This window comes from Gossypium hirsutum, chromosome D02 (assembly GCF_007990345.1).
Source record: "Gossypium hirsutum isolate 1008001.06 chromosome D02, Gossypium_hirsutum_v2.1, whole genome shotgun sequence".
NCBI classification, from domain to species: Eukaryota; Viridiplantae; Streptophyta; class Magnoliopsida; order Malvales; family Malvaceae; genus Gossypium; species Gossypium hirsutum.
In genome coordinates, this window is record NC_053438.1 from 45470588 (window position 1) to 45494150 (window position 23563).

Here is a 23563-nt window from a genome sequence, read left to right on the forward strand (position 1 = left end):
GGGGAATACATTTCCCTATGGCCATGCGGAGATGAAAATCTCACGAAGACATAGGTACGGATGTATCCCGGAAGCGATTCACTATCCCATGCGGAGGTGAAAACCTCACGAAGGCGTAGTTTCTCACTCCCACTTAAAAGGTGTGACCAACGGTCATGCAATGGAATGTGCGGAGGTATAAAATAAAATACAGAACACGATAAAAATGTAACTCAAAACAAAAGATGAGAGGATCGTAAATTTAAATCGAATTTTCAACTTTCGACAAAAGACAAGAAATAATCAACACGTGGCTTGACTCTCTTATGTCCCCAGCGGAGTCGCCAAGCTGTTGACACCATTTTTTTGAATGAAAACGGGGTCGACTTGGATTAAAAAAAAGAATGAAAACGGGAGTCGCCACCGATCCTTTTTGATGAGGTGTGATCGGGTCACCTTGAAAAGTGGTTGTTTTTAATAAACGATTTAATTTTTATTAAAACAAAGATTTTGGTCTATGAAATTTAAAAAACGGGTTCGAGAGTCGGTTACGCACGAGGAAGGATTAGCACCCTCGATACGCCCAAAATTGGTACCTAGTTGATTAATTAGTATCTTAGTGTCGAAAATTAAAAATTCGAAGGGTTTTAAAAATACGAGCCTTAAAAGAAAACTCTGATAACGTGAATTGAAATATAAGATTCTCTTGTTCCAAAGGAATATCACATCCAGCACATTAGGACACGATACCCTAAACCATCGAAACCAAGATCACCTTATAGTTTAATGAAACCATATTTTGAAGCTTTAAGAGGATATTTGGCTGTTTAGTCGAACGAGAAATCGAAACCCAGCACGTTAGGGCACGTTTCCTCGATTTTCCAAACGCGAAATATTGCCTTATTTAAAAGTTTTAAAAAGGGATATTTGGCTATTTGGTCGAACGAGAAATCGAAACCCAGCACGTTAGGGCACGTTTTCTCGATTTTCCAAACGCGAAATATTGCCTTATTTAGAAAAATTTTCCTTTTGATGTTTGGTGTTAATGCTTGACGAAACAATAACGAATACGACAAGGTAAGCAAAGTAAAGTGAGTAACAACAATACAATAGGCAAAATGAAATGACGAGGCGATTACATAAACAAAGCATACAAATAAATAAATAGAACTAACGTTTTAGAAAAAGCACAAGTGTACATGGATAAATAAACAAACACCAAATAACAACGATGACAATGAATACAATTATGTAAAATATATATATGTGCATGTATAATTTAAAACCATAAAATAAGAAATATATATAAATTACAGAATATGAAAACATGGATAAGTACGTATATATATATAAAATCGGTAAATATTATAAAAAATGTAAATGTGTATTTATATATTTACAAATCGTGATAATATAAAATATATGTATGTGAATTATAAAATATGTGAAATATACAAAAACATTTTTAAGAGTATAAAATATATAAGTATGTATATGATGTAAAATATGCATAAATATATGTAAGTATATAAGAATTATGAAATGTGAAAAAATATATTTAAGTAGGTATAAGTACGTATATCTATATATATGTGTAAAAAATATAATATTAAAAAAAAGGGGTATATATATATGCGTAATATATATAAATACATATATAATGTAATGTTAAAATATTCACATAATATATATAATAATAATGTTGAAAACATCTATTAATAATAAATATATACTTATATGTATTAAAGATATATTCATAGATACGAAAACATAGGTAAATATATACATAAGATGGTATAGAAATATGTACATGGAAATGTATAAGAACTATATCTAACTACTATATGTAAAATATATTAAAATAGAGACATAATATACGTAGATAAATACATATAAAACAAATATGTGTAATATAATTTTAGGATATATGTGTAAATGTATATATTTAAAGAATGCATAGGTGATATTCAAATATACTAACAAAATAATGATATTAAACCCTTAATAATACTACATAACATATACAGGTTAGTATTAAGTAGAATAACAACAATAAAATACTAAAAATATAATAATAGTAACGTTAATAGAATATATTAGTATAAATAATATTGAAATTAAAATAAAATAATGATGAGAAGCAAAAAAGGGATGAAAATCGAAATAAAAAAAGGTTAGGGGCAATTTTAAAAAGAAATATATAAAAGAGAAGGACCAATTGGAACACGCTAAAACACGGGAAGGATTAAAAGTGAAAATATCCTGGGCCCATAATACTAAACTGGATCGTGGATCAAAGTGAAGCAACGCATGAATTAGCGAGCTAAATTTTAAAACATAAGGGAGGGAAATTGGGGCGCAAATTGAAGGTTGTGCGCAAGGGAAGGATTCAGCGCGCAATTTCCCCATTCACACAACATGGCGCAGATCCATTTTTCTATTCGGGCCCACGCGCGGACCCTTATGGTCATGGGCAGCACTGTTTTGTATTTCAGACCATTTTAAACCATTTTTCCCTTCCTTTCCTTTCAAATACCCATCCATTTTAACAAAAACCAGCAGCCTTGAAATTAAATTTGCTAGGGTTCCTTTTACAAGCGGCTGAATCTCTATCGATTTGGTGTCCAGCGGCGCGCAAAACAATTCCTGATTCTGTTGTTGTAAGTATTCGACCATGCCTTGAGGAAATTAGTAAGTATTTTTCTTTTTTACTTGAGAAAAAATAAAACTTCAAATCTCATACATTTTTTAAAAAAACGAAGAAAGTTCATAAAATAGAGATTCAACACCCCTTGACCCCTCTCCCCTACTTTTGTATCTTAAAGTATTCGGGATCTCATTGGAGTCGATTTACCTACTAAAAGACGATCTAAACCAAACAAAAAAAAAAAAAGAAAGAACGAAAGAAAACTTGAGATTACCCTTGCAAATTCTTAATTGCTTTTTTTTTATATTTCTGTGCGTGTATATTCTGTGTGCGTCTGTGTTTCGATCTTATTAAGCTTGCTCTTAATTCGATCATGGAGTTGCGACTACGGTACGAGTGAAGTGACTTTTCTAGCTCTGCCACCTTGGCCTTTAATCCTACTTTCTCATTTCGGCACTCTAACAAACTCCTTTCCAAAGCGTTTTCTCGAGCTCGAGCATCTTGAAATTTCTTTTCCCACTGATCGGCCCTATTCTTTTCCTCATTGATCTCTTGTCGCCACTGCTCTGACGTTTTGCCCAGACCGACATTCTCATCGACAACCGCAGCTTCTTGTAATCTGTTTTTAGACTATCCAAATCTCTTAGCTTTGTTCTTTCCCTTCCTTAATTTCTCGGCTTCTAGCTTGTGATATCGATGTCTAATCCAAATGCACTCTTTCTTCTTCTAACTGTTCTATCTCTTTCCCAACTCAGAATTTCTTTTCTCAAAGTCTCGTTTGATGATCTCTAATTCTGACGGAACTACTTGTAGATGCTCCTCTATAGACTGAACGCAATCTTCCCTCGGCTTAGGGATGTTGTCATTGACTCTTTTACTCCACCACCCATAATATTCTGAAGTTGTCATCGCTCCTACGGTGAATCTTTTCATTCGGTGAACCTGTTTCCAAGCGTTAGATATTTCTCGAGTTTTTCTCTTGTAGTTTTCATCCTTATAAGAAAACTCACATTGAGCCAGCCCTTGTGTTGCTGGTATGAACTGTCTCGATCTATATTGTCTTAATACGAGTAAAGGGGCATAACCGACAGCTCCCCAAATTCCGAGTAAAGGGACCCAGTCGAAATCCCACATCGATACAGAATCTCGTCGGGTACCATCCAAGGAGCTTTCCATTCAACGTCATCCTCCTGAAGATTTTGGAGAATCGTCATCCACTTCTCTTCCGTGATGTCGTCTCGTCTTGGTGTAGCAACTTGTTCCTTCAATGGGGAATAGTCTTCTGAGAAGACTCGATAGGAGACATTTTCCACCTTCCAAAAGTGACTATGGAACCACACCAATAGTAGCTGTGCGCATCCGATGAACCTTCCCTCCCCTGCTCTTCGACATGCGCTTAGAGATCTGAAGGTTTCTGCTAAGATTGCCGGGATGGGCGTGACTCCTTTACTAAGCCGATCGAACAAATCAGAGACGGCCTCATCTACGTGCCCTAAAGCTCTAGGGAAAATTACCAAACCATAGATACCTAGAGCGAAGACATCCACTCTTTTCTTCACATCGGGGTGTGCTAATACTAAATCTCGCAAGCTTTTCCAAGGAACGCATTTACTGTCTCCTTTCTGTTGGATCCGGGCAGCGACCCACTGTTCGCTCATCCTGTAATGCTCATCAATTTTTTTATAATGTCGGGACACTAGCAGCTCTAGAATAGGCTTTGTCAATTTGAATCTTTGGACACCGAAGCAAGGTCGTATATTCTTCCACGGTGGGCACCAAGTCCACTTTTCCAAAGTGAAACAACTGTAAGCAGGATTCCAAAACTGGGCTAGGGCTCGAAATAAATGCTTGTCCACTTTGACACCAAGTAGGTGAGGCAAGTCCCCGTAATCACAGTAAAACATCTGCTTGGTCCCGTCGTCCCATTGATCCATATTTCCTTCATTTCTCGCAGATCATTTTGGACTACGCTGATACGGGTGAAGTCCCATAACTCTGATACGTACCCTTCTGCAAGACTATCGCCTTTCTCTCTCCACATCGTCTCAGCCCATAATCGTACAGCTGCATTGTCTTCTACTTTATCAAGAAACCTCTTTTCCATGATAAGCTTTCTATCTATACTGAACGTGAATCGACACCTCTTTTGAAATGAAAATGCCATGCAATCACAAACAAAGCAAATTAGATCTAGGATTTAAAATAAACAATAATAAATAAAGCATCTATTCGGTAAGCACTAGGGTCTAGAATAGCTCTATCTCGGTGGGTTCTTATGGCTCGCTATGTGTGGTTTGGTTCTAAAGTGAGGGTACCTGAACCAGCAGATTCCTCGATCCTCACCCATTATAGGCTCATATGGACCGAGTTCAGTTCAGGGGAATACATTTCCCTATGGCCATGCGGAGATGAAAATCTCACGAAGACATAGGTACGGATGTATCCCGGAAGCGATTCACTATCCCATGCGGAGGTGAAAACCTCACGAAGGCGTAGTTTCTCACTCCCACTTAAAAGGTGTGACCAACGGTCATGCAATGGAATGTGCGGAGGTATAAAATAAAATACAGAACACGATAAAAATGTAACTCAAAACAAAAGATGAGAGGATCGTAAATTTAAATCGAATTTTCAACTTTCGACAAAAGACAAGAAATAATCAACACGTGGCTTGACTCTCTTATGTCCCCAGCGGAGTCGCCAAGCTGTTGACACCATTTTTTTGAATGAAAACGGGGTCGACTTGGATTAAAAAAAAGAATGAAAACGGGAGTCGCCACCGATCCTTTTTGATGAGGTGTGATCGGGTCACCTTGAAAAGTGGTTGTTTTTAATAAACGATTTAATTTTTATTAAAACAAAGATTTTGGTCTATGAAATTTAAAAAACGGGTTCGAGAGTCGGTTACGCACGAGGAAGGATTAGCACCCTCGATACGCCCAAAATTGGTACCTAGTTGATTAATTAGTATCTTAGTGTCGAAAATTAAAAATTCGAAGGGTTTTAAAAATACGAGCCTTAAAAGAAAACTCTGATAACGTGAATTGAAATATAAGATTCTCTTGTTCCAAAGGAATATCACATCCAGCACATTAGGACACGATACCCTAAACCATCGAAACCAAGATCACCTTATAGTTTAATGAAACCATATTTTGAAGCTTTAAGAGGATATTTGGCTGTTTAGTCGAACGAGAAATCGAAACCCAGCACGTTAGGGCACGTTTCCTCGATTTTCCAAACGCGAAATATTGCCTTATTTAAAAGTTTTAAAAAGGGATATTTGGCTATTTGGTCGAACGAGAAATCGAAACCCAGCACGTTAGGGCACGTTTTCTCGATTTTCCAAACGCGAAATATTGCCTTATTTAGAAAAATTTTCCTTTTGATGTTTGGTGTTAATGCTTGACGAAACAATAACGAATACGACAAGGTAAGCAAAGTAAAGTGAGTAACAACAATACAATAGGCAAAATGAAATGACGAGGCGATTACATAAACAAAGCATACAAATAAATAAATAGAACTAACGTTTTAGAAAAAGCACAAGTGTACATGGATAAATAAACAAACACCAAATAACAACGATGACAATGAATACAATTATGTAAAATATATATATGTGCATGTATAATTTAAAACCATAAAATAAGAAATATATATAAATTACAGAATATGAAAACATGGATAAGTACGTATATATATATAAAATCGGTAAATATTATAAAAATGTAAATGTGTATTTATATATTTACAAATCGTGATAATATAAAATATATGTATGTGAATTATAAAATATGTGAAATATACAAAAACATTTTTAAGAGTATAAAATATATAAGTATGTATATGATGTAAAATATGCATAAATATATGTAAGTATATAAGAATTATGAAATGTGAAAAATATATTTAAGTAGGTATAAGTACGTATATCTATATATATGTGTAAAAAATATAATATTAAAAAAAAGGGGTATATATATATGCGTAATATATATAAATACATATATAATGTAATGTTAAAATATTCACATAATATATATAATAATAATGTTGAAAACATCTATTAATAATAAATATATACTTATATGTATTAAAGATATATTCATAGATACGAAAACATAGGTAAATATATACATAAGATGGTATAGAAATATGTACATGGAAATGTATAAGAACTATATCTAACTACTATATGTAAAATATATTAAAATAGAGACATAATATACGTAGATAAATACATATAAAACAAATATGTGTAATATAATTTTAGGATATATGTGTAAATGTATATATTTAAAGAATGCATAGGTGATATTCAAATATACTAACAAAATAATGATATTAAACCCTTAATAATACTACATAACATATACAGGTTAGTATTAAGTAGAATAACAACAATAAAATACTAAAAATATAATAATAGTAACGTTAATAGAATATATTAGTATAAATAATATTGAAATTAAAATAAAATAATGATGAGAAGCAAAAAAGGGATGAAAATCGAAATAAAAAAAGGTTAGGGGCAATTTTAAAAAGAAATATATAAAAGAGAAGGACCAATTGGAACACGCTAAAACACGGGAAGGATTAAAAGTGAAAATATCCTGGGCCCATAATACTAAACTGGATCGTGGATCAAAGTGAAGCAACGCATGAATTAGCGAGCTAAATTTTAAAACATAAGGGAGGGAAATTGGGGCGCAAATTGAAGGTTGTGCGCAAGGGAAGGATTCAGCGCGCAATTTCCCCATTCACACAACATGGCGCAGATCCATTTTTCTATTCGGGCCCACGCGCGGACCCTTATGGTCATGGGCAGCACTGTTTTGTATTTCAGACCATTTTAAACCATTTTTCCCTTCCTTTCCTTTCAAATACCCATCCATTTTAACAAAAACCAGCAGCCTTGAAATTAAATTTGCTAGGGTTCCTTTTACAAGCGGCTGAATCTCTATCGATTTGGTGTCCAGCGGCGCGCAAAACAATTCCTGATTCTGTTGTTGTAAGTATTCGACCATGCCTTGAGGAAATTAGTAAGTATTTTTCTTTTTTACTTGAGAAAAAATAAAACTTCAAATCTCATACATTTTTTAAAAAAACGAAGAAAGTTCATAAAATAGAGATTCAACACCCCTTGACCCCTCTCCCCTACTTTTGTATCTTAAAGTATTCGGGATCTCATTGGAGTCGATTTACCTACTAAAAGACGATCTAAACCAAACAAAAAAAAAAAAGAAAGAACGAAAGAAAACTTGAGATTACCCTTGCAAATTCTTAATTGCTTTTTTTTTATATTTCTGTGCGTGTATATTCTGTGTGCGTCTGTGTTCGTGTTCCCCTTTTCTTTTATTTACTCTCGAAATAAAAAAAAACAAGAAAATAATCACAAAGAGAAAGCCCAGGAGATTTAGATCGGAGAAATCACCTTCCAATATTGCTTTTTTTGTATTGCCTATTGTGTATTCGTTCGTAAAAAAATATATATCCCCGAAGAGAGAAAAAAAGAAAAAAAAAGAACCCCCTTGTTGTTCTTGATTTTGGCTTTTTAAAGCCGATTCATTTCTCTTGTTTTTTTGTTTCTGTTTGTTTATTCTTTGCCCCCATCCCTCGCATGCTGCTTTTGCCGTTGTTTCTGTCTCTGTTGCAGGTCGTGGGCGCGGTGGACGAGGGGGTAGTGCGCCAGGCAGCCAATGGTTGGCCGATGGTGGGAAGCGGCGGCTGACAATGGTGGGAGCTAGGGCTTGCTGCTGAAATCTTTTAAGCAGATGGGCTGTTAGGGTTTTAAAATTTGGGCTCAGGTAGTTTTAGGATATTGGGCTAGGTTAGTTGGGTTTAGCCCAAAATTGGCCTGTACAGTATTCTATTCTTTTTCTTTTATGTATTTAATCACATGCTCATCCCAATAATTAGCAACCATTCTCTGTTTACCATGGAACAATATTGATTTTCAAGTTTGAAATTATTATAGTTTTTTCATGAAATTTGATGATGATATAGCATCCATATAAATATGGTTATATCATGAGTAGTGAAATCTGGGTAGATACTTTTTTGGATTAGATGATGTCATCAGTCAACATGTACCGTTAGATGATAACAGATTAATTATTTACTTATTTTAAAAAAAAAAGATTGTCTAAGATTTTGTTGGTAACTTAATTTAACTAAGAGTAATTTCAATTATATGCTAATATAATTCTTTAAATGTTAAAAATTTAGAATGTAAATAAGTAGATAATTGAAAATAATGTTTTTGTTTATTATAATAATTTTTTTTTGCCAAAATATCATAATAAATTCACATTTTAAGAATATTTTTTTGGCAACTCAACTAGAAAAGCGATAAATGAATGACAATATATTGAATGATTATAAATGAAAATTCGACCGATATCATTAACAGAGGTTCATTTTCAAGGTAAGATCATTTTTAACAGTGAAATGATAACAAAACAATAAAAAAACAACGGGAAAATAATAGGTTTTTTTTCTTTTTATAAATTCATGTCTGGCTGGGCCCAAGTCAAAAAAAGCCTTAAATGAGGCCCGACTCATTTTCTAAACGAGTCTTATATTTTTGCCCAAACCCATTTTTTAGACTTATATATTTTTTCTCAAATTCTCTCACTTTTCAGGTAGACCTTCGAGCCAAGTGGGTTGGCCTAACCTATGGATAGGTCTATTAGATAATTCAAAGTTTCTAAACTATTTTACTTAAATTAAATCTTAATAATTTGTATCTCTTATGTAGCGCTCAATGCTTTTCTAGTTTATTATTTTAATGGAATGTGATTGCTGGGAATGTTATTTTATAATGTTTGGTATACATTGAAAGGTATTAATTAAAATATCAGGAAAGTTATATTGTCAAGTTTGGTTCACTTAATACTTTCCTAGGAATATTATGATAATTTACAAATTTAACCTTATTAACCAAAAAATTATTTTTATTTATTTATTTTTTATAATAAACTTTATTATTAAAAAATATTTAGATTAAATATTTAATAATAAATTTTAATTGATAGCTTTTAAATTATTTTTTGATTTATAATTTTAATTGAAAGTAAATTTGTTTCAAATTTGTCTTACATATATTTTTTAAATATAATAATGCACATATAATATTAACTATATATAAAACTTTTGTTTTGGAATAAATTTAAAAAAAGTAAATTAGGAAAAAAAAAGAGAGTTGATTCGATGTATTACTCTCAACACAACTACAAATAATTAAATCATAGGAATGTAAAACTATAGGCGGTCAAACCCACAATTCTTACACAACTTAATGGAACAATTTTGCTCATATTCTACGAAAAATAAAATGTATTTTATATAAATACATGTGCTAAATCAAAATTTTAGTTGGGAAAAGTTAGTTACCTCTTTTGGTTCTTTATTATTCCCTTCCAAGATTGAGGGTGGCTAAATCTAAAAAAGAATGAAATATTTCAAATAAATCCTCATTTTGTAATGAATTAAACCTAACCTCTAACCTAATTCACATAAAAGAATTATTGTTTTGGTTCAAGTAGATATCAAAAAGTGATTTTTCAAAAAGAAAATCAAGAGAACATAATAAATTTATAATGTTATAAATAAAAAGATTAGGATCAAAGCCTAATTCTAAACCTTAATTTTTTTTTTCTGTTGCTAATAAATATTCATATTACTATAGTAAAAATAAATTTTCAATTAATATACTGAAAAGAAAAGAAAAGAATTAGAAAAAAAAACAATAGAAAAAAACCATATAAATGATTAAATATGCATATAAAAAATAAAGGAAAAAATAGAAACAAGACTTGCCCAAAAGGAAAAAAAGAGGGAAAATTACATTTAAAAGCCATTTTTTTAAAAAAATTATCGAAATGGGCCCAGTAAATAATTATTTACCTGAATGTCCCTATTTCACCGAAAGCGCGTCCACGTCAGCGCGATGTCAAGGGATGTGGCAGAAAAACACGTCTCTGAGGAAGCGTTTTGCCTACGTGGACAGAAATCGCTCCCTCAAGGGTGCGCTTTATGTCCAAGTAGGCAAAAAGCTTCCTCAAGGACGTGTTTTGCCCAGGTATCTTGCGATTAGGGTTTTGGGTTATTGGTTTAGGGTTAAGGTTAGGGTTAGGGTTTTGGTGTTTTTAAGTTTAAGGTTTTAAAGAAAAAATAAATAAATAAGGGATTAGGGTTTGGGGTTTGTCAATTAAATTAATTATAAAATTTTCAAAATTGGATAAGGTTTCGTGTTTATTGTTTTTTAAGAAAAAAAATCAATTAAATTAGGGTTTAGGGTTACTTGAGTAATTTAATTAAAAATTATTTAAAAATCAGATAAGGGTTTAGAGTTAAGGGTTTTTAAGGAAAAATCAAATAAATTAGGGTTCAGGGTTACTTGAGTAAATTAATTATAAATTTTTATAAAACTTGATTAGGGTTTAGTGTTTAAGGTTTTTAAGTAAAAACTCAAATAAATTAGGGTTTGGGGTTTAGGGTTACTTAATTAAATTATTTGTTAATTTAAAGAAGCTCTCACGTGGACGCACTTTTACTACAGTAGCTCTTAAAAAAATAATTTCGAGTAGACGTTTCTGAGCAAATGGTGTCAAAAACGCTTTAAGCAGGATGCTTTGTCAGCAAAAGTATTGAAAGAAGCTCTCACGTGGACGCGCTTTTGCTACAGTAGCTCCTAAAAAATAATTTCGAGTAGACGTTTCTGAGCAAATAGTGTCAAAAAAGCTTTAAGCAGGATGCTTTGTCAACAGAAGTACTGAAAGAAGCTCCCACGTGGATGCACTTTTGCTACAGTTGCTACTGAAAAAATAATTTCGAGTAGACGTTTCTGAGCAAATAGTGTCAAAAAAGCTTTAAGCAGGATGCTTTGTTAGCAGAAGTACTGAAAGAAGCTCCCACGTGGACGCGCTTTTGCTACAATAGCGTATGTTTGACTGAGGCTATAAATGATGCAAAATTTTTTCCCAGATTGCATAAGTTACAACAAAAAAAAAAATTAGAGAGGCTAAGAAGGATAGAAATTGAAGATGAGTGAACGTATTAGTGTTGTTATTTACTATGATGGTGAGGTTTGCCACACCGAGAACGGTGTTGGTTTTTTATCAGAGAATACAGTGCGAGTTGTTTTTCACCAGAACATAGATTTGACAGAACTTCGTAAAAGAATTAGGCTTAAAATATTCAGAATGACACCAATGAAAGTTCTGTCTATTACGTATCGATTTTATTCTTCTGTTGATCCGGTGACATATGACTAATTTGACATAAAATGTGCTCGTAGCTTGGAGGCAATGGTGCAGACTCATCTCTCTAGTGGAGCACCCTATATTGAGTTATACGTACAATTTACATCGCCAAATGATGCACTTGTGACTGGTGTTCGAGAGGTATACACGACCCCTGCCCGACACTCAGTTAGTGGGTTACAAAACATGAAACAGCCCATGTTTAGTAGCGGTGTGGAATACACAACCCCTGCACGACACTTTGTCGGTGGATGGGACATGCACCTCGGTGGGTCGATGTTTGATGCTAGAAATATATACTGGGGAACGGCATCAATTTCTAGTGGTTGGCAATCTACATCCAATTGGGGACGTTATGAAACGCCTAGAAGAAGGGATGATGTACTCCCTACGACGTCCACCGGTGAGGGGACCTCGTACGTTGCAGATAATGGTGGGTTAGAAGATGACTCCGATGTGGATCCACCTCGAGAGCTTGGGCCCGATGGTGCAGAAGTTACATTATTCTCTGAACCGGAAGATGTTGAAGGGGATTTAGATGAAGAAGAAGATTCACGATTCAGGGCATACTCACCTCTAGCCCACATGCATAATGTTGATCTGTCTGTAAATAATGCGTTGGAGTTTCCAGATCTACCACACCGGTTACGTGATCGTACAAGTTCAGTACTGGATTTGGGTGAACTTGAAGTTGGTAATCAGTTTTCCAACAAGGATAGTTTTATTGGTGCTTTGAAACTACATAGCATCAATAAATGCGTTAACTACCACGTCGTTAAGTCCAAAACTGATAAGTTTGAGGCGAAGTGTGTAGTGTAAGACGGTACATGTTCATGGAAAATCTACGCCTCGTTGAGGAAAATGATAGGGTTGTGGGAGATTAAAAAGTACAAAGGTTCACAAACATGTGCTGTAGGTACAATATTTAGGGTTTCTGAATAATACTATTATTATGTAATGTTGCATTATTTAATGTACTCCGTTTATAGGTATTTCACAAGATCATCCAAAGATGGATTCAGCTATGTTAGCTAGCTTGATACTACCCACGGTGAAGGCAGATCCTAGAACTTCAGTGCCGGTATTAATTGCAATATTCGTAGCCAAATAGGGTACACGTCCTCTTACCGCAAGGCTTGGATAGCTAAGCAGAAGGCGTTGGAGAAGATGCATAGTGGGTGGGATGCTTCATATAATGAAATATGGCAGTGGTGTCAAGTGCTAGAGAGATACGTCCTAGGTTGCATAACAGACCTCCAAACGGAACATGCGTACTACAACAACCGATTGCTACGTGGATGCCAAGTGTTCAAATGCCTGTTTTGGACCTTTAAGTAATGCCGAGGCGTATTTCCATACTGTAAGCCATTGGTACAAATTGACGGTACCTTTATGTTTGGTAGATATACCCATCGGCTATTGGTAGTAGTGGCACAAGATGGCAGTGGGAGAATTCTTCCATTTCCGTTTGCAATAACACCGAGGGAGTCAGCTGATGACTGAGTTTTCTTTCTATCTAGGTTAAGGAGGCATGTGTGCCCCCAACCTTATATCTGTGTTATTTCAGATTGGGGCACCGGTATACTAGCTGCAATTAATCGATAGGGAAGCTTATGGCAGCGCACACACCATCGGTATTGCCTAAGGTACGTTGCTTCCAACTACTACAGGCAATTTTCATCCAAGAGTGAACGACGACAAGTGACCAACATTGGTATTTAGTCTATATTAATATAATTTCATTTGTCATTTTAGATTTATTCTAATTGAAAGAGTTGTATGTAATATTCGCTATGAACTTATATTGGCAGGGTATGAAATAAATAAAGATCGTTTTTATGAGATGTTGGCAGTTTTGCGTTCAATTAATGGCGAATGCGCGGACTACCTTTGTAACATACCTTTCGAACAGTGGGCACAAGCATACGACGGTGGCCTACGATATGGTCATATGACCTCAAACCTGGCTGAATGCATAAATTCTATTCTAAAAGGAACGCGCCATCTATCGACAACATCAATTGTGCGAGAGACATATTTTCGTTTGGCGGCACTATTTCCAAAGCGAGCAGCGAGTTATGCAGGCCAGATGCAGGGAGGCCATGTATAGTGCAGTAAGGTAGTGCAAGAAATTAACAAGTCCAAGGCGTGGGCTAACACCATGCACACAGTGTGTCACGATCGAGACAACTTATGGTTTCGCGTGACAGAGTTTGACAGACCGCACTGCGGTGTTATTGGCGGGCAATATCGTGTACACTTGGATGTAATCATACCAATCTTCCCATATTTGGATGTAGTATGAGCAAAATCTCGGCCAATCCGTATGTAATTGACGTAGGTTGATTTTGTAATGGTCATCAAACACCTCAGGTGCCACGGGAATCGGTTATCAGAATTTAAATTACCGTAATACTCTATCCGATTAGTACATCTCCATAGTCGCAAAGTTGACCAATGGGACTTTTACATGCCAAGCATTTGGTTTTTGGAAGTACTCATCCGGAATTACTGCCCGAATTGTCGGATTCTCGTATGGTGTCCATTGAAACTATATGACCATGATGGAAATATTAGTTATATACTAAATATGGGTTATACCAATCGACTATCTCATGATGGAAATATCTATTTTATTTAATACTTACTTGTGCTTCTGACCGTTGGTCCAATAGAAGTCGTATATCTTCAAGAGAGGTAGGTAATCGAGCATAACTTGTCGGATGGTTCCACCTAATTAATTAAATTTTTAGCATTCGATTATATTTTAAATCTACGTAATAATTGTAAAATATAATATAAAATTTACCTCGTTATGAGTGAGAATGTATACGGATGGTCCACTTGAGGACGTAAAAATGGAAAGCGAAACCATGCCCATGACTGCAGTAGTTACAAGCAACCTCCGATTTTCACTTTATTCGGTCGCGTCACCCCACACATCTCCTGGTACAATGTTGCCAACACGGCAGACCCCCAACTAAATTCACTAACTACTCGAAAATCAACGAGTTTCAGTAGCCATCTCAGATGTACGAGGTTCTGTGACAAGTCCGGCATCAGATAATCTTCAATTATCTAAAGAATGTATGCCCGAGCATATCAGATTCTTTCTAGTTCAGTTGAATCATCATCCGGATCCGGGAATGTATCTCATAACCAGCCCATATCGATCCGACCTCCGTTAATATTCTCTGGAATAACACCCAAAAGCTCATAGCATACCTCTCCCCAATCACCAGATTGAACAGACTCGGTAACTGCGTACCCATCCACCGGCAATCCCAATTGCAAATTGACATCTTCCAAAGTGATAGTACACTCTCCATATGGAAGATGAAATGTGTGCGTCTCGGGTCTCCACCTCTCAATCAATGCACTGATAAGTTTCAGGTCCAACTTGCATCCCCGGCCTACCGTCGCCACGTGCAAAAAACCCGCCTCCCGTAGGTAATTCTCTACCAACGGTGATGGAGGATCATGTACATTACGAATATAGCATTGCAATATCCGATCTAAAAACTTTTATAACAAATAATAAAATAATAATAATTTAAAATTGCATAAATAAAAAAATCTTAAATAATATTTAAAAATTAAATTTAACACTTACCATTTTCATTTGTTCGATGGATATATGCTTGTCATCAAGACGAATCAATTCTCCGACCATTGCTAAATTGGTAGAAATTTTTACGATTTAAAAAAATTCAAAAAAATAAAATTTAAAACTTTTTTAAAAATAACTAAAAAATTAAAGCTCTTTTAAATAGAAATTTGAGAGAAAATTGAGAGGAATTTGAGAGGGATTTGAGAGGAATTTGAGAGGAATTTGAGAGAATATTAGAGAGAAATTGAGAGAAAGGATTTAGTTGTGAAAAAAATGAAGGGGGTTTTTATAGTTTTTTTTTTACCGTTGGGGGGTCACCAACGGTCAAAAAAGTAGCCGTTGCTACTGTTCACGCACGGGCAAAACGCGTCCCCAATGGAGCGCTTACGTGGCAGGAAACGCGTCTTTGAGGGAGCGATTTCTGTCCACGTAGGCAAAACGCTTCCTCAGGGACGCATTTTTCTGCCACGTCCCCTGACATCGTGCTGACGTGGACGCGCTTTCGAGGAATTGGGTCATTACAGTAAATAATTATATACTGGGCTCTTTTTGGTAAATTAAAAAAAAAAGACTTTTCTATGTAATTTGCCAAAAAAAAAGAGAATAAAACAATAGTAGCAAGCAATATATGTAATTTAGACGGTTCCTATTAGAAATTAATTAGAATCAAACCATCTTCTTTTTCTTTTTCTCTTTTTTTTTTCTCTCTTCTTCTTTAAACTTGTACACCAAATTCTCTTCAACATCCTATTAATTATTCTTTGTTTTTACTTGTAGGACACGAAAAGTAATTTCACCAAGAAGAATGTGAGCAATTTGGAGTCATATTAAAAGAAACTATTGCCTTTTAGCCAGTAAATTAAACACAATTATAACAATACTCCTAGATTTGATTAAACTCCTTGTATATTTGCACCATTCTAGACCCCAATCTTTTTCGTATAAATAAGTGCCATTAAATATCCTTTTCAACTATCCAATATCTGAAAACATTCAATTCGTGCTTGCAATGCAAAAGCCTTGAAAAATATAGTCTGTAAGTGATAATTTGATGAAATCATATATTTCATGCATTTTTTTTAATGTAATATCAATATTGAATTTGGTTTGGTTTTTATATGTCGTTCTATACTAATATTAATGATGTTTTGAAGCATGCATGTCGATGCACTCAGACAAGGGAAACAAAGGGGTCAAATAAACATAGTATTGATAATATTTTGGTTTTTTCTCCCTCACTTTCAAATAGGCTGTTTTTTCATAAGAAAATGAGGCCTTTGGAAGCTACTCATGGTGATTTGGCCCCTCCATATAGGAGATCATCAAGCAATCCATATGAAGATGGTAATTCATATCTAACTTCTATCCCTTTTTTTACCAAAAGATACTGAAACAGGGGAACTTGTAACTGCATCTAAAAAGGCTCTTGTTTCTAGTAAACCCCCTAGTGTTGTGTTAAAACTAGTTTGTTGCGCAACATGGCAGATCCGAAGGACGCATCAACCAGATATCTTCCATTGTACAAAGCTGTGGATGGTGGTGATTTGGAAGCTACCAAGAAATTCCTAGACCAACATCCAGATGCATTGTGCAGTAGCCTTTCCACCGATGGGGACACTGCCTTGCACATTGCGGTCCTAGCTGGCCATGTAGACATTGTTGAGGAGTTGGTAGGGCGAATGTCTGCACTAGAATTAGCAGTTAAACAGAGATATGGTTCAACAGCCCTTAATTTTGCTGCCATCGGAGGAGTAACAGAGATTGCTGAGTTATTGGTGGAAAAAAATAGAAAGTTGCTTGAAATTCCAAATGATCATGAACAGATCCCCCTAGTGGTTGCTGCTCTATATGGACATAGAGATTTAGTGCAGTATCTTTACTTGAAAACTCCCATAGAAGAGCTTGATCCCACTAGTAAAAACCATGGCGCTATTCTTCTTACTGCTTGTATTATGGATGAATTTTACGGTACACAAAGAAAAGGATATTGCTTTTGATTCTTCAACAAAAATACCCTTTCCCTGTATTCCTTTGGTTCATTATTTCTTTGTTCCTCCTTTTAGATATTGCTTTGGATCTAGTTCAACGCTACCCGTTATTGGCAATCGCTGAAGACACTGATAAAGACACGGCCTTGCATATATTGGCTCAAAAACCATCAGCATTCCCCAGTGGATCTCAGCTTACATTTTGGCAGCGCTGGACATATAAATGTTGGTAGCTTTTCAGTTCAAACAATATCTATCTAGTAATCTATTCTTTACATTGAGAATTATCTGAGGTTGCTTTATCCATTCTCGATCTCAGGTATTCATTTAGATCCACAAAAGGCTTCTCTCATCGCTTCTGGAGACATCGAAATGCCACATGAGGGTCCGCCACATCGAAGAAGCTTCACTAAACGAGGTATATATAATATGTAACCATTATTGCTTTACGTCCATTTGAGAGATGGTTGAAAAACTACTTTCATTTTTGCAGTACTTCACCGAATATCTGAAGCATTCTGGAAAGGCTTAAAACTTTGTGGTAAGAAGAAATCAGCTTTTTTGGTATCAACACATTGGTATTGGATTCAGCCAAATAAATCTACTTCTTGCCTTCAGTCCCAGGCTTTACAAGCATATATGAGTTAAAGCTGACACATCTTCAAGCCAGAGAGCTTCTAACTTGCATTTGCCGAGAGGCACCAAATTTAGAAGATGAGATAAAACTAGAAGCTGTCTTGAAAAAAGCATTATTCGAAGCTGTTAAGCAAGGGATTGTGGAGGTTGTGACAGAGATTATGAAGCATTATCCTGAAGTGGTATGGTTCTATGATGATAAAGATCGGAACATATTTTTTGTTGCAACAGCTGAACGACAAGAAAAGATTTTTAGCCTTATATATAAAATGGGTGCTAAGAAAAACTCTTTGGCAACTCATTGGGATAAGGATTTTAACAACATGTTGCATCAAGCTGCGTTTCTAGCCCCTTCCTCTAGGCTTGATCGTGTGTCGGGTGCAGCTCTGCAGATGCAAAGGGAGCTTCAATGGTTTAAGGTGATTTGAATATATATATATATATATAGCAACTTCTTTACAGGATTTAAATAATAATTTCAAATGCAGGAAGTGGAGAGTGTTGTGCAACCCAAGTATAAGGAGATGATCAACAGCCATTTTAAAACGCCCCGAGCTCTGTTCTCAGATTATCATAAGAAATTAGTGGAACAAGGGGAGCAATGGACAAAGGAAACAGCTGAATCTTGTACTGTGGTTACTGCTCTAATCGTCACCATTATGTTCTCAGCAGTGTTTACAGTGCCTGGTGGATATGACAACTCTGGCAACCCAATCTACTTGAACCAGAATTCTTTCCTGGTTTTCATAGTATCAGACGCATTATCACTTTTCAGTTCCACAACTTCATTGTTGATGTTCTTAGGAATCTTGACATCTCGATACAGGGAAGAAGATTTCCTGCAGACTGTGCCGACAAAATTGATGGTTGGACTTTCCATGATGTTCTTCTCTTTAGCGACCATGATGATAACCTTTGGGGTTGCTTTGTTCATTGTTCTTCGAGACAGAATAGCATGGGTTTCCTTTCCAATTATCTTGCTTGCTAGTTTGCCGGTTACCCTTTTCGCACTGTTGCAGTTCCCTCTTCTTGTGGAGATTTTCATTTCCACTTATGGACCTGGAATCTTTGACAAGCCAAAGAAAAACTTGTGTCCATCAGGTTCCACTCGCTCTTCAACTCGTTGCTTTCGCTAGCTAACTCTGTGTTGCTTACTGCGTCACCTAAGTATTACTACCAAGGAACATGATTTACGGGTAGTTATTTTAATTATTTTTTAAAAGGCATGTTTTGCCCCCCCCCCCGCCAACTCGTTAATTTCAACCTACAATTTCCTAATACTTATATAATTTCTGTACAAAAAATATTATTTTCTTTATACTTTGATATATGTAAGGAGGATAAGCAATAGACTCTAAGGTGACGCTTGGTGTTTTCACATGTTATAATTTAAATGAAATGTATTTGTTAAGAATGTGATTGTCGAAAATGTTACTTTACAACATTTGATATTCATTGGAAGGTATTGATTAAAATATCAGGAAAGTTATATTATCACGTTTGGTTTACTAATATTTTCTTGATACTGTAATGACAATTTACAAATTTAACATTATTAACTAAAAGCTAATATTGATGTATTTAATTTTTATAATACACTTTATTCTTAACAAATAATTAGATCAAATATTTAATAATAAAATTTAATTGATAGTTTTTTAAATTATAATTTTAATTGAAAGTAAATTTGTTTCAAATTTATCTTGCATATATTTTCTAAATATAATAATGCGTATATAATATTAAGTATATATAAAACTTGTTTAGGAATAAATTTAAAACAATATTTGAAATCATGTTTTGTTTTAGCTACACGTTAATTCATAGGGATATATAAAAAAAAAAGTTGATTCTACGTGTTGCTCTTAGCAAAACTACAAATAATTAAATCATAGGATTGTAAAACCATAGACGGTCTAACCCATAATTCTTACACAGCTTAAATGGTACAATTTTACCCATATTCTACGAAAAATAAAATTTATTTCATATAAATATAAGTGCTAAATCAAATTTGTAGTTGGGAAGAGTTGGTTACCCTCTTTTGGTTCTTTATTGTTCTCTTCTAAAATTGAGGGAAGCTAAACCTCAAAAAGAATGAAAATATTTCTAACAAGTCCCAACTTTGTAATGAATTAAACCTAACCTCTAACCTAATTCTCATAAAATTATTGTTGTTTTGGTTTAAGTAGATATCAAAAAGTAACTTTTGAAAAAAAATCAAGAGAACATAATAAACTTATAATGTTATAAATAAAAATGTTATGATCAAATCAGCCTTAGAGCTAAACCTAAACCTTAATTTTTTTTCTATTGCCCATAAATATTCATAATACTATAATAAAATTAATTTTTTAATTAAAATACCGAAAAGAAAAGAAAGAAACACAATATAAAAGATGATTAAATATGCATATAAATAATAAAGGAAATAAAAATAGATGGTAGACTAAAAGGAAAAAAAAGAGAAGAAAACATTAGTAGCAAACAATTTATGTAATTTAGACTTTTTCTACTACAAATTAATTAGCATCAAATAATCTTTTTCCTTTTCCTTTTCCTTTTCCTTTTCTTTCTTCTCTAAAAATTCAACTGAGTTTTCTTCTAAACTAAACAAATGTTTTAATACGACTGTTTTATAAACTCTACTAATTTACTAGGTCATTCCAATGGCTAATCTAATCTTCTGAATTCGGGTCTAAGTCTAGGCAAAATAGTGGAGGTTACATTTTTTTGTATTTTTCCTATAAAATGACTTACCCTTTTGAAAAGCGCAAGTCATTTTCCAGAAAAAAGCTCATTTATAGGTAATTTTATTTTCATATAAAAATTAACTTAAGTCAAGCTTAATATTATTATATTATTAATAGTTTTTTATTTTTATTTTTAAAATATTTAAAATTAATAAAATATTAATAGAAAATATTATAAATTTCAATATTATTAAAAATTCATATTTAATTATCTATATTTAATCCTATAATAAATTATTACTATAATTTATTATTTTAATAAATTATTTAATATTTTAATTTTATTTTAATAATAAATTTTAAAACTAATAATTTTAAATAATATTATTCATATATTATTGAAAAATATTCAATATTAATATTTTAACAATAAATATTTATTACAATTATAAATATATGAATAATAAATGTTTTGTAGTATAAAAGTTAAAATATGCCATAAGTCCACACACTCTTCACAAATTTAGAATTTAGTCCATGTACTTTTATTTTCTAGAATTTAGTCCTACTTTTTAGATTTGAAAATCAAGTCCAATTGTTAATATTGTTCAATTTTTTGACAATTTTGTCGATGTCATATTTTTAAACAAAAAATATTCACTTGATAGCCATGTAACTAAAAAATGACGTTATAATTAACCTAAATTTAATAAATTATTTTTAATAGTACTAACAGCTGAACCTGAATTTTGATATCTAAAAAGTAGGACTAAATTCCCAAAAATAAAAGTATATGAATTAAATTTCAAATTTATAACAATCAAGAATCATCTATTTGCTTTGGTTATTTTTAATTTATGACTATTAATATTTTAGCTTAATAATTGAGTAATATTATATATTTAATTTGATGTATTTATTTATAAATAAATCGTTGCAATATATGTAAAAACAATGTAAAATATAAATTTATAGATATGAAATAAATTCAATTAAACAATGAAAAGATAAGAAAATCTTAAATGTATGTTTGTTTTATTCAAAGCAACTTTTATGAAATATTTTCAAGAAATTTGTCAAAAAAACATAAAATATTTTACACAGATTCATCCAAACACCAAAAAATAATAATTTTTCCAGAAAACTAAGTCATTTTCCAAAAATTATTTTTCGAAAATCATTTTCAATGAAACAAACGGACCTAAATCTTTCTTTCTAATTTTAGTTATTGCTAGTTACTCAAAATAAAAGTTAAAAGCATTATATAGTTTAATGGTAAAAAAATTTAAAAAATAAGAGTGTGTAATATTGAATAATTAAAAAAATTTCCACATAAATTTATTTTAATTAAAATTAAAATGGAAGTTAGTAAATTAATTCAACTTTTAAAAAAACTCAATATTTTAAATAAATGGTATCTCTTAATTCAAATGTAATGAGGAAAAGCCCAATGGAGAAGCAAACTTAACAGTCTATGCTTCCTTTATGTTTTGTTCCTTTTTCAAATTAATTCAACTTTTAAAAAACACTCAATATTTTAAATAAATGGCATTTCTTATGAATTAATTTTGAATTAAAAATTTAATTTTATATTCTTATTAAAATTTTAAATGCTCGTATGGAACTTTTTTTAATTAATTATATGAAAAAAAATTAATTAGATATTTTATGCCTTTTAGTAAAGAGGTAATTGATGTACAATTTTTCTCATTTAATTATATGGAAAAAATAAATTAAATTAAATTTTATTTAGAATTAAAATTAATTTTAAAAATTTAAATGTTTGGAATGTAGTTTGTTTTTATTTATTTATTTATTACAATTACATTTAATTATTACTTATAAATTACAATAAATATACTTCCAAACTGATTTAAAGTACCTTCTCTATTTCTCTCCAAAACTTCATTTATAACTCTTTCGCTATTCATTCTCAGCTTTTATGTATAGTAACTAAATTATTTATAGATTCAAAAATCAAATTATTTAAAATTAGCATAAAAATTTTGTGTTAAGAATAAAAATTGAATTATAATTTTTTGAGGTCTACTAAATTAAATTAAATTTATAACATAATATTTACTTTTACTTTTAAATTAACTTGTACGTTGCCTGGAGATATTTCTAATTATAGTTTAATTTTAAATATAATTATAAAAAAATTAAAATGCTTAAATAAATAATTTAAAAATTAGGTTTAAAATAATAAAGTGTTGTACCAATTAGTATGGGTTGGTATGCATCAATACAAGTCAATATTGGTCGAAACAAGCCAAAATAACACTGATATAGTCAAAACGCACTGAAAATTTAATTAAAAGATCTCAAAATAACAAGACATAAATGTTATACAATGAAGTTGAAAAAAAGTTGGTGAATAATTTTCAAGAAATCCAAATTTAAATTTGAGTTGCAAGGGTTTGGTTGATAATACTTGTTGTGAATTTGGTTCATGTGGTGTTGCATACCAAATTGTAAGGAATTATCCATTAAGTTTCCATGGCTTCTGAAACCGTAGCACCTGAAATTTCTTCCTTGTTTGAATGTATTTCTAGACTTATTTCATAACAATGTAATAAAAGGATTTACCTGCGACTGTTTTTTTCACAATAGAGGTCATGTAAGGAAGTTCTCCTACAATGAACGTTCAAGGCTTGCAAATGAAATTTCCGCTAACAAAAGAAACACCCTTACGTCTAGTCTGTCAGGGAGGTCAACAAACAACAAAATAAATGCTTTGA

At 32.8% G+C, this 23563-nt stretch overlaps 2 protein-coding genes across 3 annotated transcripts in view; one reads left to right on the plus strand and one right to left on the minus strand.

Annotated features, from left to right (window-relative positions):
- The window catches only part of LOC107907961 (peter Pan-like protein), a 32405-nt gene extending 16419 nt beyond the window's left edge, over positions 1-15986 (minus strand). The window contains exon 1 of the mRNA XM_041088329.1: positions 15894-15986. Within this exon, the coding sequence (XP_040944263.1) occupies positions 15894-15986 (93 nt within the window). The remainder of the gene's footprint in view (positions 1-15893) is intronic.
- Positions 15987-16380: 394 nt separating this feature from the next.
- LOC107910147 (uncharacterized) lies at positions 16381-19615 on the plus strand. 2 transcript variants are annotated; one of them, XM_041088749.1, is made up of 8 exons: positions 16381-16541; positions 16660-16849; positions 16991-17473; positions 17569-17718; positions 17813-17911; positions 17987-18034; positions 18112-18548; positions 18618-19615. In XM_041088749.1, the coding sequence occupies exons 2-8, from the start codon at positions 16774-16776 to the stop codon at positions 19263-19265; spliced, it is 1941 nt and encodes a 646-aa protein (XP_040944683.1). In that variant the 5' UTR covers positions 16381-16541; positions 16660-16773; the 3' UTR covers positions 19266-19615. The 2 variants fall into 2 exon arrangements, with proteins under 2 accessions (XP_040944683.1, XP_040944682.1); XM_041088748.1 differs by having other exon boundaries at positions 16755-16849; positions 18618-19543.
- Positions 19616-23563: the final 3948 nt, after the last annotated feature.